Raw genomic sequence first — 10540 nt, 5'->3', positions numbered from 1 at the left:
CAAGCAGAAGGCCATGACTGCCCTCCTCTTGCATTTGTTTTAGGAGAATGTCACTGCTGGTCTCTAAGAACCTCCTGGATTGTCTGCCTGGTGCCATGCTGCTCTTCCAACAGACAACCAGGTGGCTGAAATCCTCAGCGAGGACATGGGCTCCGTGTGGGAGACTTCTAGTTTGCAGAAATCCTCAGACCCTGCCTCCTCACAGCCTGCAGTCTGTAGCACACACTTATCACATCTCCCAAGTTCCTCTTTAATCTGATCTTGACCCAGAAACTCTCAACATGCATCTCTCCAGTTTGATACTTCTTGGCATAGCCAAGAAGCCTCTTAACATAAAGTGTTGGCACCCCTTGCTCTTCTCTACCTGTCCTTCCTGAAAATTAATGGCCACATTACAGCCACGTGTGCCACTCCACTAAGTCTCTGTGACACTGATGGTTCAGATTCTGCAATAGCGCCTGGCAGTGCAGCTGCTCCTTCTCAGTGCCATGCACTATGCATCCCGCATGGGCACCTGAGGGAAGCCTCAGAATACCTGCCCTTTAAATACAAGTGAAAATGGGATGGAAGCAAATCTGCCTTATCTAGGCATACAATTTGTAGCTGTAGAGGGAAGCAGGTGCACAAATTGGTACCTCGGAAGGTCTCTAGGAACAAACCTCATGTGTTTAACTCTCACCCCTTTTCTTTCCCTCTAGAGCACCAAGCCAGAAGTGTCTCCCAGATATATCCAGGGCCACATAGTAGTGTCAGACTGTGAGCAAGAGACCTCACTGAACTCACAGAAGGTTTTTAAAAATCAGTGGCATTACTTTGTGACGAGTATCAGAGCCTGCTCAACACTTCCTACTGACGGCATTAACCTTCCCATTAAATCACTACATATTCCTATCAATTGCTTTGAGGGGGTCGAGAATCACTATTAATGCCATTTTCATGAGTGTTTTATGTTATATCCAAAATTATCACTGTGACAGGTGTGATGCTTGTCAGGGAATTTGTTAAAATTTCTAGACAGAGTTCCATAAAACATTTCACAGGGGACCTATTTAAAAAAATTAGCCGATTTTAATACTTGCAGCCTCATAAAATAGATCCAATAAAGATGTCTATCTACAGTGGTGAAAATAAGACTTTTGAAGTACAGATACAGAAAAAAAAGGAAGGAAGCAAGCAAATGGAAGTCCCAAAACCAAAAACTAAACACCACACAAATATTGACGGATTCACCATCTGTCAGATCCAGAGGGTATGACCAACATAACAAGTCAGTCACTGAATTCCTTCCAGTCTTTTTCCAGTTTCATTTGCAACCTGGGATAAAGCACTTCTGCACTGTATTCTGCTCAGTGGCAATGCAACGTCAGGGCTGGCAGCAAAGCTGGCTTTTTAAACTGGTGCTTAAAACATATGGTTTCCACTTCTTGGGACTTTAATTTGATCTTTCATTTTGCTTTGATGAGGTGAGAGCTTATAAAGTACTGAACTCATGCGGGGTCAGCCGTTACTTCTCCAGGAATGCAGAAGAGCGTGTAGTCACTCATAAGCCTAAAAGCCTTTCCAATTTATTTTTCAGTTTTATTTCGTTAAATGATGGACAACTAAAGTGCTGGCCCTACATAATCCGTAGAGGGATTTGGTTTAGAAGCACTGTCCACCTTTCAGAGAAATGGACTTACATAAATCAATTTTGTTTACTGAACAATGGAATTAAGGGTGTTTGGACTAAAAATGATGGTTTTGCAAGCGGTACTCTTCTTCCTGCGTGTCTTCCAGGTACACTAGATGACAGGGGTTGGAAGAGAGGGTTACTCTCTGATCTCAGGAATCTGAGCCAACTTAGAGATGACCTGTTGTTCTGGGCCTACCTGTGGCACTAAAGGAGGTTTCTGTTTGGCAGGCAGACAAAGGGCTCTGTGTTGGCAGATGTTTGTTTGAAGATACCAGTGTTTCCCTGGTATTCTATGGGTAGTAGCCTGCCACGTCTTTGATTTTTCTGCTGCCAAGTGTTGTAACTAAGTAATGATAACTTTTATAGAGTAATAATGACTTGATAAGAATTGTAATGTGGTAAACCACCTTTTCAAGTACACAAATGTGAAAATGCAGAATTGGACAATAACAGAAGCCTTTCCACCACCACTCCAGTTCGTACCACCACTGGCTTTCAGTATGTGCTGGACCCTGACTTTTAAAGTGGTGCATCCAAACAGGCTGCCCCAATATCCCTTCTGGATGCCCACACAGAGGTTAGTGCACAGCCACCCGTGTAACGGCTGCAGATCTGCTCAGGGCACACTTGGATTTAGCAGCACACTCTCGTATGTTGCTGCTGACTCTATCAGAGGTTCTGTTTCAGTCAAATCTTGTTAGATCTTTCTTTTGACAGCCTAAGGCAGAAAGGAGCTGTTCTGCCAAAAAATTGAGATTCGGCCCTAAAGCATAAAAAAAGCTGGAGATCTTAGAGAGAAAAATTTAACTTCAAAAACACATGTGCTGCTTACAACTGCATTTTCAATGGGTCTGAAGTGGGTTTGCTGGAATTCATACATTTAGCATGGGCGGGAGAGAGCAATTATGCAAAATGTGAGCTCAATTGATTACTTTGGTAAAGTCACATGGGATTAAAACAGCCTGCAGTGTGAAGTCTCAGGAAACCTTAGCTGTAGTGCTCTGACAAGCTCAGCTTGTCAGGCAAGGAGTACGTCATCCTACAGTTTTGTCAGCTTCTTTCTGCAGTCACCACCATCTACGCCCTTTTTCACCTTTATTTTTCTAACACTGTAACTGTTCCTACTCATTAAGCAGTTTCTCTCTTAATGCTTGACTAGTAGGATTAAATGCATGGTGTTGGTAGGTTCCTCACTAATAAATTTTGACGTTACTTTCACTTTGAAAGTATTTTACAGGGGAAGTCAATGGTCGTGTCCTGGTTTACAGGTTCAGATGACCAAAGCAGAAGGTAAATAAGAAAGTCACCTTGCAGGCCAGGACAGCCAGGAATTAAAATCCCATATAATAGCATCCACTAGAGGAGAGCTTGTCTATATGACAGCTGACTTTTGTTGAGATATTGGAGTAGGGTGTGTACCTATAAAGGGGAACCTAAAACAAACACTGGAAGGATTACAAACAACTAAAACTGAACAGATAGATACATTCAGAGGAATGAAACAAACGACTGTCAAGACAGCAGGAATGGCTAGAGAAGGAATGTCATACAGTGATCAGAAAACTATGCAATGTGTCTGAAAATGTCTTTTTTCCAAAGAGACCCAACAACATTGCAAGAATAAGATGGACTTCAGAACAAAAGGAAGTTTTAAGGCAATACGCTTATTTCAAGTTGTTTCTAGTGTTAAATACTTACAGTTCCTGGTTTTCTTTTTTTTAAAAATTAGAGTATTCCTTATAGTCCCAATCTTGTATTACAAACATATATTTGCAAAGTCATCAAACTGGTGTGATCCAGTATCAGGGGTTGTGTCTCATCAGAGGGATGGAATACTTTTTTAATAAAGTGGTACCTAACCATATTCCTTTTACACTGATAATGTATAATTCTCCGTAGAGAAAAGGTTTCTCAATCTTGAAAACCACAGGCAAACCTAACTTGTAAGAAAAGGTTTTGGCATTACTATCAGTGCTTTTCCAAAGTCTCAGAAATAACTTAAACTCCTGCTGCCATACACAGTATTTGCTGATCTTTTTTTGCATATCCAGCTACGTGATTTCCCTCAGCTCAGCACAGTGGTACCTGTCAACTTAGATGGCAACTCTGTGGCAAAATAATGTGTTGCTTATGAGAGTTGTAGGCAACATAACACCAATGAACAAAAAATTAGTTTAGACGCCTAAAAACACAAGAGCTTGCACACTGTATTGTTAAATCTCCTATGAGGCTGAAGCTCTCATTCCTACCCCTTAGCGTTGACTGAGATGGGAAGAATTCTTGGTTTAGGGGTTTGCTCCTTGTATTATTCTCTTTTTTTAATGTAACCATGGCTTCATGTAAAGAATATAATCAGCACTGTCAAAGCTGGACCTTCTTTTGCCATACAGTCAGATCCTTTTCTGCCTCACTGTCTACCTCACCCCAAGGCTCTTACATTCTTGTCCACGCAGCAACACCATTGCCTTTAAGAACCCATCTTTTCCCAGTTTAACCTACAATCTTCTCGGGAGGCAAGAGAGAGATTTAAATCCTCCTGGTCTGAAGCAAACCTGTGACTTGGATTTCTCACTTCCTAAATCAGGCTACTAACCATTAGGCTATCACATAAAAGATCTACAGCATCTTACTGTGCATGTTGGCTGCACCGAAACCCCCGGCAGATTTAGGCACTCATCCACCTGAATGCCAGCAAAGAGACAGGAGCAAAGTCCCAGCTACGCAGGCCTGGGGGAATTCTGGGCACAGGCACAAAGAGCTCAGTAGTTTTCTGGAAGACATCTTCTGACTTATGTCATGTATCAACAATAGAAAAGCAGTACAATCCTGTCATTATTCCTGCCCTCCGCCTAAAATCCATCCAAACCTTCTTTGGATCTGACCCTTCCCCTGTCTTATATTACTAATCATACTCACTACATGTGCCAAATCATTTATAAGTCAGCTCTTACCAAAAAATCCAGTACTACAGAGGGATAAGCACAATAATGAAAATCTACATACAAATCAAACAAATCCTCCCTCTTCCTCATGAAGTCAGCCTTCAGTGTAGCACGTCCCACAGCTGAACTTCTTTGTTTTGTTTCTTCAGAGAATCCTTTTAAGTAAGCTTTACACCACGATCTGATGAGAAGTAATGTCTGTTTGTGATTGTGTTGGGCCAGCAATGGGGGAAAAAAAGTGCTTTTTGTTAGCTCTCTTGAATCTCTATTAACTGTAACATGCAGATTTCCGAGACAGCTGTTAAAAAGATAGGTTGTTTTTGTGACAGCCAGATGCTGTGACAAATATTCTGTGAAAGGATTCCTTCTAGCTGGCTGGGGATTTGGTGTGAATATTTCATGTTTCATGCATTGCCTCCCCCCATTTTTTTATTTGGGCCTTACATATAAGAAGTATTGAGCTTAGAGACTTCTGGAAAATTATAAATCTCTCTCCTGATGACACTGTAGAAATGTAAGCCAGTTTGCTTGTGTCCCTCAGGTGACAGTTTCTTGTGGCACAAGGTAACTTCATTCATGATGCTACAACCTGTAACTGTTTCTTGCTCTAGTGCTGGGTCAGGCCCTAGGTCTGTCCAGGAAAAATGAACGCTCTGTGCCAATCACACTGTATTATCCAAATCTTGATTAAAGGCAACTGAATGTTAACACTTAGTTCAGGGTTCTCACATGCTCAAACACGGAAGCTGACCTATTGCATTTATTCAGTGCCACACCTGTCACTAACAGGATAAAACACGTAGACAACTGTTATTAACTCACCATTTTATTTCATTGGCATTATGTGGCATTTGCATTTTGCAGCTTGCTGTGAGGCAGGGGCAAACCACCAAAGAGGCTGTGTGCAGGTGGCCAGGCTGGACTTTGCTCCCTCTTTTAATTTTTAAATTCATGTACCTGTGACTAGTACTGGGAATAAGCGATCCAACTAATTACTGACATCCTCCATCTACTGGCTGGTCTCACCAGGGTGATCTTGACAGCAGACAGAGAAGCCAGAATGAAAATTTTGTTTACTTTATATTTGCCATTCTATATACAATGGAGAACAAATAGTAGTATCCCGATGTGCCGTCTTCCCTCAGTGTTTGTATTGAACCCAAGGGTTCTGCAATGTGCACACATGATCCCTGAGGAATGGGCCCTTCTCTCCATGCTCCCACCAACCTTTGAAAGGGCTCCCCTGGCCACAGCTCTGTCTGTATCTAATACAGGAAATGCCATCAAATAAACTCTCCAAGACTTGTTTTGGAGTTTTAGAAAGCAAGCATCCCTTATCAGACTGGGCAACATGAGGGAGTGATCTCCATCAATAATGTGCAACGAGACAAGGGCTGGTCACAAAATCTATTTCCCACTTACATGCATATGAATAAATTTTCCCAGAAATCTTATGCATGTTCTATTACTTTCCAAGGACTAATTTCAATGTTACTATGAACATCACAACAGTAAAAACTCTTACTAAGGCAGCTCCAGCTCTGCCTGACCTTGCATTTGAGAAAGGGAGAGACTGCAAACAGAGGGGATTAGAGAAGAGGAAGCTGTTCCGCACAGATCACACTTCACACAAGACGTCGTCACCAAAGAATGAACAGTGTCTGCAAAAAAAGCTGTCTGAAAGACAACGTGCTGTCAGAGGGACATTCTGCCTAACTTTCAATAAAGACAATTACTTAGATGCAACTTTACTTCAGCTTAAACCAAAAATATTCCACTTTTTGTAATAGTAACTACTTCTTGTATCACATCTTCCTGAGAACTAACTGAAAACCAAACCACACCAAGAAGGAATTATCAAAACGCTGTGCTCCTCGTAAGCACAAACACGGGAACAAGCTCCAAACTTTCCTTCCATACGGCGACCAACCGGTCCCTCTCTCAACAACGGCTCGGAATTTTCACTTTTTTTTTTTTTTTTGTCACCCAGCACTTTAGAAAATCACAAACGCGAACCTTAACTTCGGTCTCCGTTCAAACGGCCCCGTTATTAAACGAGCCGCGCTTTCTCCCTACGCCAACGCGCCGAGCGGGGCAGGGAGGCAACCCCGTGTCCCCGGAGCCCCACGTCCGCCCCCGCAGCCCTACAGCCCCGTCTCCTCGCAGCCCCGTCTCCATCCCGGTAGCCCCGTGCCGCCCCCAGCAGCCTCGGCCCCTAGAAGCCCCGTGTCCCCGTCCGCCGTCAGCTCCGTCCATCCCGCAGCCCCGTCCCCTCGCAGCCCCCCCGCCAGCAGCTCTACAGTCCCGTCCCCTCGCAGCCCCGACTCCGCTCTCCCCCCTCTCCGCAGCCCCGTCCCGCGGCAGGAGCACAGTCCCCGCCAGGGCGCTGCCCTCCCCCGGACCCCGCGGTGCCCCCTCCCCTCTCCGCCCCGCATCCCCCCGTGCGGGCGGCGGGCGGGGCCGCCCTCAGCGCGCAGACGCGGTGCCTGCGCAGCAGCGGGCGCCACGGCGGAGCGGGGCGGGGCGCGGCCGGTCCCCGCGCTGTCCCCGCCCGCCCCCGCCTCCGGCTCCGCCTGGGCGCTGGGAGCGGCGGCCGCGGCGGCAACTTCCCCTTAAGTCCGTGGGGCGGCGGGGGGACTATGCGGCCCGGCTGAGCGCGGCGAGAGCAGGCGGTGCCTCCAACCCCAGCCCCGCAGCCGGAGTCACCCGGCAGCCGCCCGCCTCTGCCCCCCTACAGCCCCGCTCCCCCCCGGCCGTTCCATGTCCCGCAAGGCCAGCGACAATGTGGAATACACGCTGCGGAGCCTGAGCAACCTGATGGGCGAGAAGCGGCGGCGGCAGGCGGACGGCTCCGCCGGCTCGGGCGCGGCGGGCGAGCGCAGCCTGATCGCCGCCGAGTCCTGCTCCAGCCTCAACAGCGCGGCGTCGGGCGGCGAGCTGGAGCGGGCGGCGCGGCGGCAGTTCCAGCAGGACGAGACCCCCGGCTTCGTCTACGTGGTGTCGGTCTTCTCCGCCCTGGGGGGCTTCCTCTTCGGCTACGATACCGGCGTGGTGTCGGGGGCGCTGCTCCTCCTCAAGCGGGAGCTCAACCTGGACGCGCTCTGGCAGGAGCTGCTCGTCTCAGGCACGGTGGGCGCCGCCGCGCTCTCCGCCCTGGCCGGCGGCGTCCTCAACGGGCTGTGCGGCCGGCGGCCCTGCATCCTGCTGGCCAGCGGGCTCTTCACGGCCGGGGCCGGCGTGCTGGCGGCCGCCCGCGACAAGGAGACGCTGCTGGGGGGACGCGTGGTGGTGGGGCTGGGCATCGGTGAGTGCCGCCGGCCCGCGGCTGCGGAGCGGGGCGAGAGGGAGATGCGGGGCCGAGGTCAGGGGAGGGGGACCCGGGGCTGGGTCTGCAAAGCAGCCCGGTCCGAGGGGCGAGGGAGCGCTGAGGGAAACGCAGAGCCGAGCCGAGGTCAAGGGAGGCAGCGCCCGCTGCTATCTGTAAGGCAGCCCGGTTCGAGGCGGGGGGAGCGGGACCGAGGTCGGGGGGGAACTGAGCTCTGTGTGAGGCAGCCCGGTTTGGGGATGGCGAGGGAGATGCAGAACCAGGTCGAGATCCCGCTGTCAGAGGGTTCCCAGCTCTGTGTGTTGGAAGGCAGCCCGGTCCGAGGGGCGAGGGAGCGGCGAGGGAGATGCAGAACCGAAGCCGAGGTCGGGGAAGGGGGTACCACTCTCTCTGTGCCGGGCAGCCCGGTTCGGGGCTGGCGAGGGAGATGCAGAACCGAGCCGAGGTCAGGGGAGGGGGCACCCGCCTCTATCTGCGTGGCAGCCCGGCTGGAGGGGTTCGGGAGTGGCGAGGGAAACGCAGGACCAAGTCGAGGTCCCGCTCCCGGGGAACCCGGCTCTGTGCAAGGCAGCCCGGCCCGACGTTCTCGGGGCTGGTGAGGAAGATTCAGAACAGAGGTCTCGCTCCCAGAGGGGTCCTGGCTCTGTCTGTGCAAGGCAGCCCGGTCCCAGGGGTCGGGGCTGGCGAGGCAGATGCAGAACCGAGCCGAGGTCAGGGCACCCGCCTCTATCTGCGAGGCAGCCCGGCTGGAGGGGTTCGGGGGTGGCGAAGGAAGCGCAGAACCAAGTAGAGGTCCCGCTCCCAGAGGGGTCCGCGGCTCTGTCTGAGGCAGAGCCCGGCTCGGGGCTGGTGAGGGAAACGCAGAACCGAGCCGAGGGGAGGGGGCTGCCGGCCGCCGAGGCGGGATGTGGGACGGGACGGTGCCTGGGCCGGCCCGCCCGGCTATAGTTACAGGGGGTGCGGGTTCCGCAGAGGACAGGGGTCTCGCCCCCTCTCTGCGAACCCATCCTCGGGGCGGTCTGGCGGTGGCCGCAAGCTTTGCGTTCAGGAGGTTCTGGGAGCGAGGAGGGGAGCGCGCCCGCCTTGCTGAAATGTAAATGCCTCTTCTGGTTCCCCGCGCAGCTTTTTGCTCTTCCATGGGTGCTAAAGGAATGCCTTTGGGACAAAATAGTAATCTCTCCGGTCGAATGAGATGGCACTTGCTTTGGAAAGCTTTAAATTTCATATAATAGCATCCTGCAGAACAGAACATGAATTGCTGCTGTAGGCTACCTTCCTATATGCGATGCATAACTTTTAAGCAGGAGCTTCTGACAAAACTTTGTAGTTGTCCCAAATGAGGTGAATTGATGGTGAGTGTTTCCTCTAACCTTTGACTGATTTCTCTGCCTGTTATGTCCTAAGTACCCCCAGACTCTTGGTTGCGCTTCAGCTGCTATCCTATTGGGCAGTAATTTGGATTATATCCATCACCTGGGACGGGCTCTGTGAGGTTATCCAGAGTCCTTAGACTACAGAATGTATATAAAAAAAGAAGTAAATCTTTCTTACTGTGATCTTGCAACCCATCCTATCTAAAAGCATGAGAACACATTGAGAATCAGGCATGTTTTTTTCTCTACAGGGTGAAGTTTTGTTTCTTAGCCATTGAATAACTTTTTGAATTCTGTGGCCTGTTACAGACACACTGTGATGCCATTTGTGGTCTTACTAAGGCAAAAAAGTTAGTGAGTCATAGTAAAAGCTGTCAGAAAAAAAATTGGCTCCATCCTTGAAAGGGCTCATGCTGATTTTCCTGTACAGTAAGGGATATCATCTTCAGGCTGCAGTTTCCCTACCCCAAGTTGAGTGGTCAATTTTTATTTTTCAAATGCTACCTCTCTACATTTATATATTTTATTTTTTTTAATCAAGACTTGAGACTGCAGAATGTTGGTATCATTTGCTCTGATGTTCAGGAGACAAGAAAACTAAATTTGGGTGTGAGGTGGTAGAACAGGTATTTTGATGGCAATGTGTAGGACATACACATAGGGGTTGGTACTAAAAATATAATATCTGACATCTTTTTGTGTTTGTAAAGCTGCTCAGGTTCTCTCTTGACTGTAGCTGGTTACACCGAAAGGGATAGTTTGACTTGTGTGTGTGTGTCCTTTAGAGAGATACCTAGGCATGTTGGAACTGTCTTACATTGGTACAAATAAATGGCACTGGTATTGTTGGAGGGATATGAGACTTCAGGCTTAATATAATTAGCATATAAAACACAGAAATAGAAATTTGGAACTAGAGGCTGTGCTTTTGTACATCCATAGATCACTTGTGTGGTTTGGGGAGAGATATCACTCTTTGGCCTCTTTCCACATCAGGGGCAGAGATGGTGGCGCTGGAGAGCTGAAATAAGGACTGAGACGTTCTGAAACACAAAGATACTATATATTCTAAAAATATGATATTTTTCTCCTGTTTATTAAAGGTTGTTCGTTATGTGATAGAGCTTCTGGCCAGAAACAATGCATTACCTTAAATTGCTGTCACTGAAGCATCATAAGAGGCTCCAAAAACTGGAGTCCAATCCTAACAAGGTATATTTTACAATGG

General features: G+C 48.7%; 1 protein-coding gene across 3 annotated transcripts in view; it reads left to right on the top strand.

Moving 5' to 3' along the window:
- The first annotated feature begins 7308 nt into the window (after nucleotides 1-7308).
- The window catches only part of SLC2A13 (solute carrier family 2 member 13), a 156716-nt gene continuing 153484 nt past the window's right edge, over nucleotides 7309-10540 (top strand). For 2 of the 3 annotated variants that reach the window (XM_054057053.1, XM_054057051.1), the window contains exon 1: nucleotides 7309-7918. In XM_054057053.1, the coding sequence (XP_053913028.1) occupies nucleotides 7375-7918 (544 nt within the window). In that variant the 5' untranslated portion in view covers nucleotides 7309-7374. The remainder of the gene's footprint in view (nucleotides 7919-10540) is intronic. The other variant, XM_054057052.1, reaches the window with a different exon arrangement.

The sequence above is a fragment of the Cuculus canorus genome, chromosome 1 (assembly GCF_017976375.1).
Source record: "Cuculus canorus isolate bCucCan1 chromosome 1, bCucCan1.pri, whole genome shotgun sequence".
Classification (NCBI taxonomy): domain Eukaryota; kingdom Metazoa; phylum Chordata; class Aves; order Cuculiformes; family Cuculidae; genus Cuculus; species Cuculus canorus.
The sequence above is the reverse complement of the archived record's forward strand: the minus strand, read 5'-3'. Positions and strand labels throughout refer to the sequence as shown.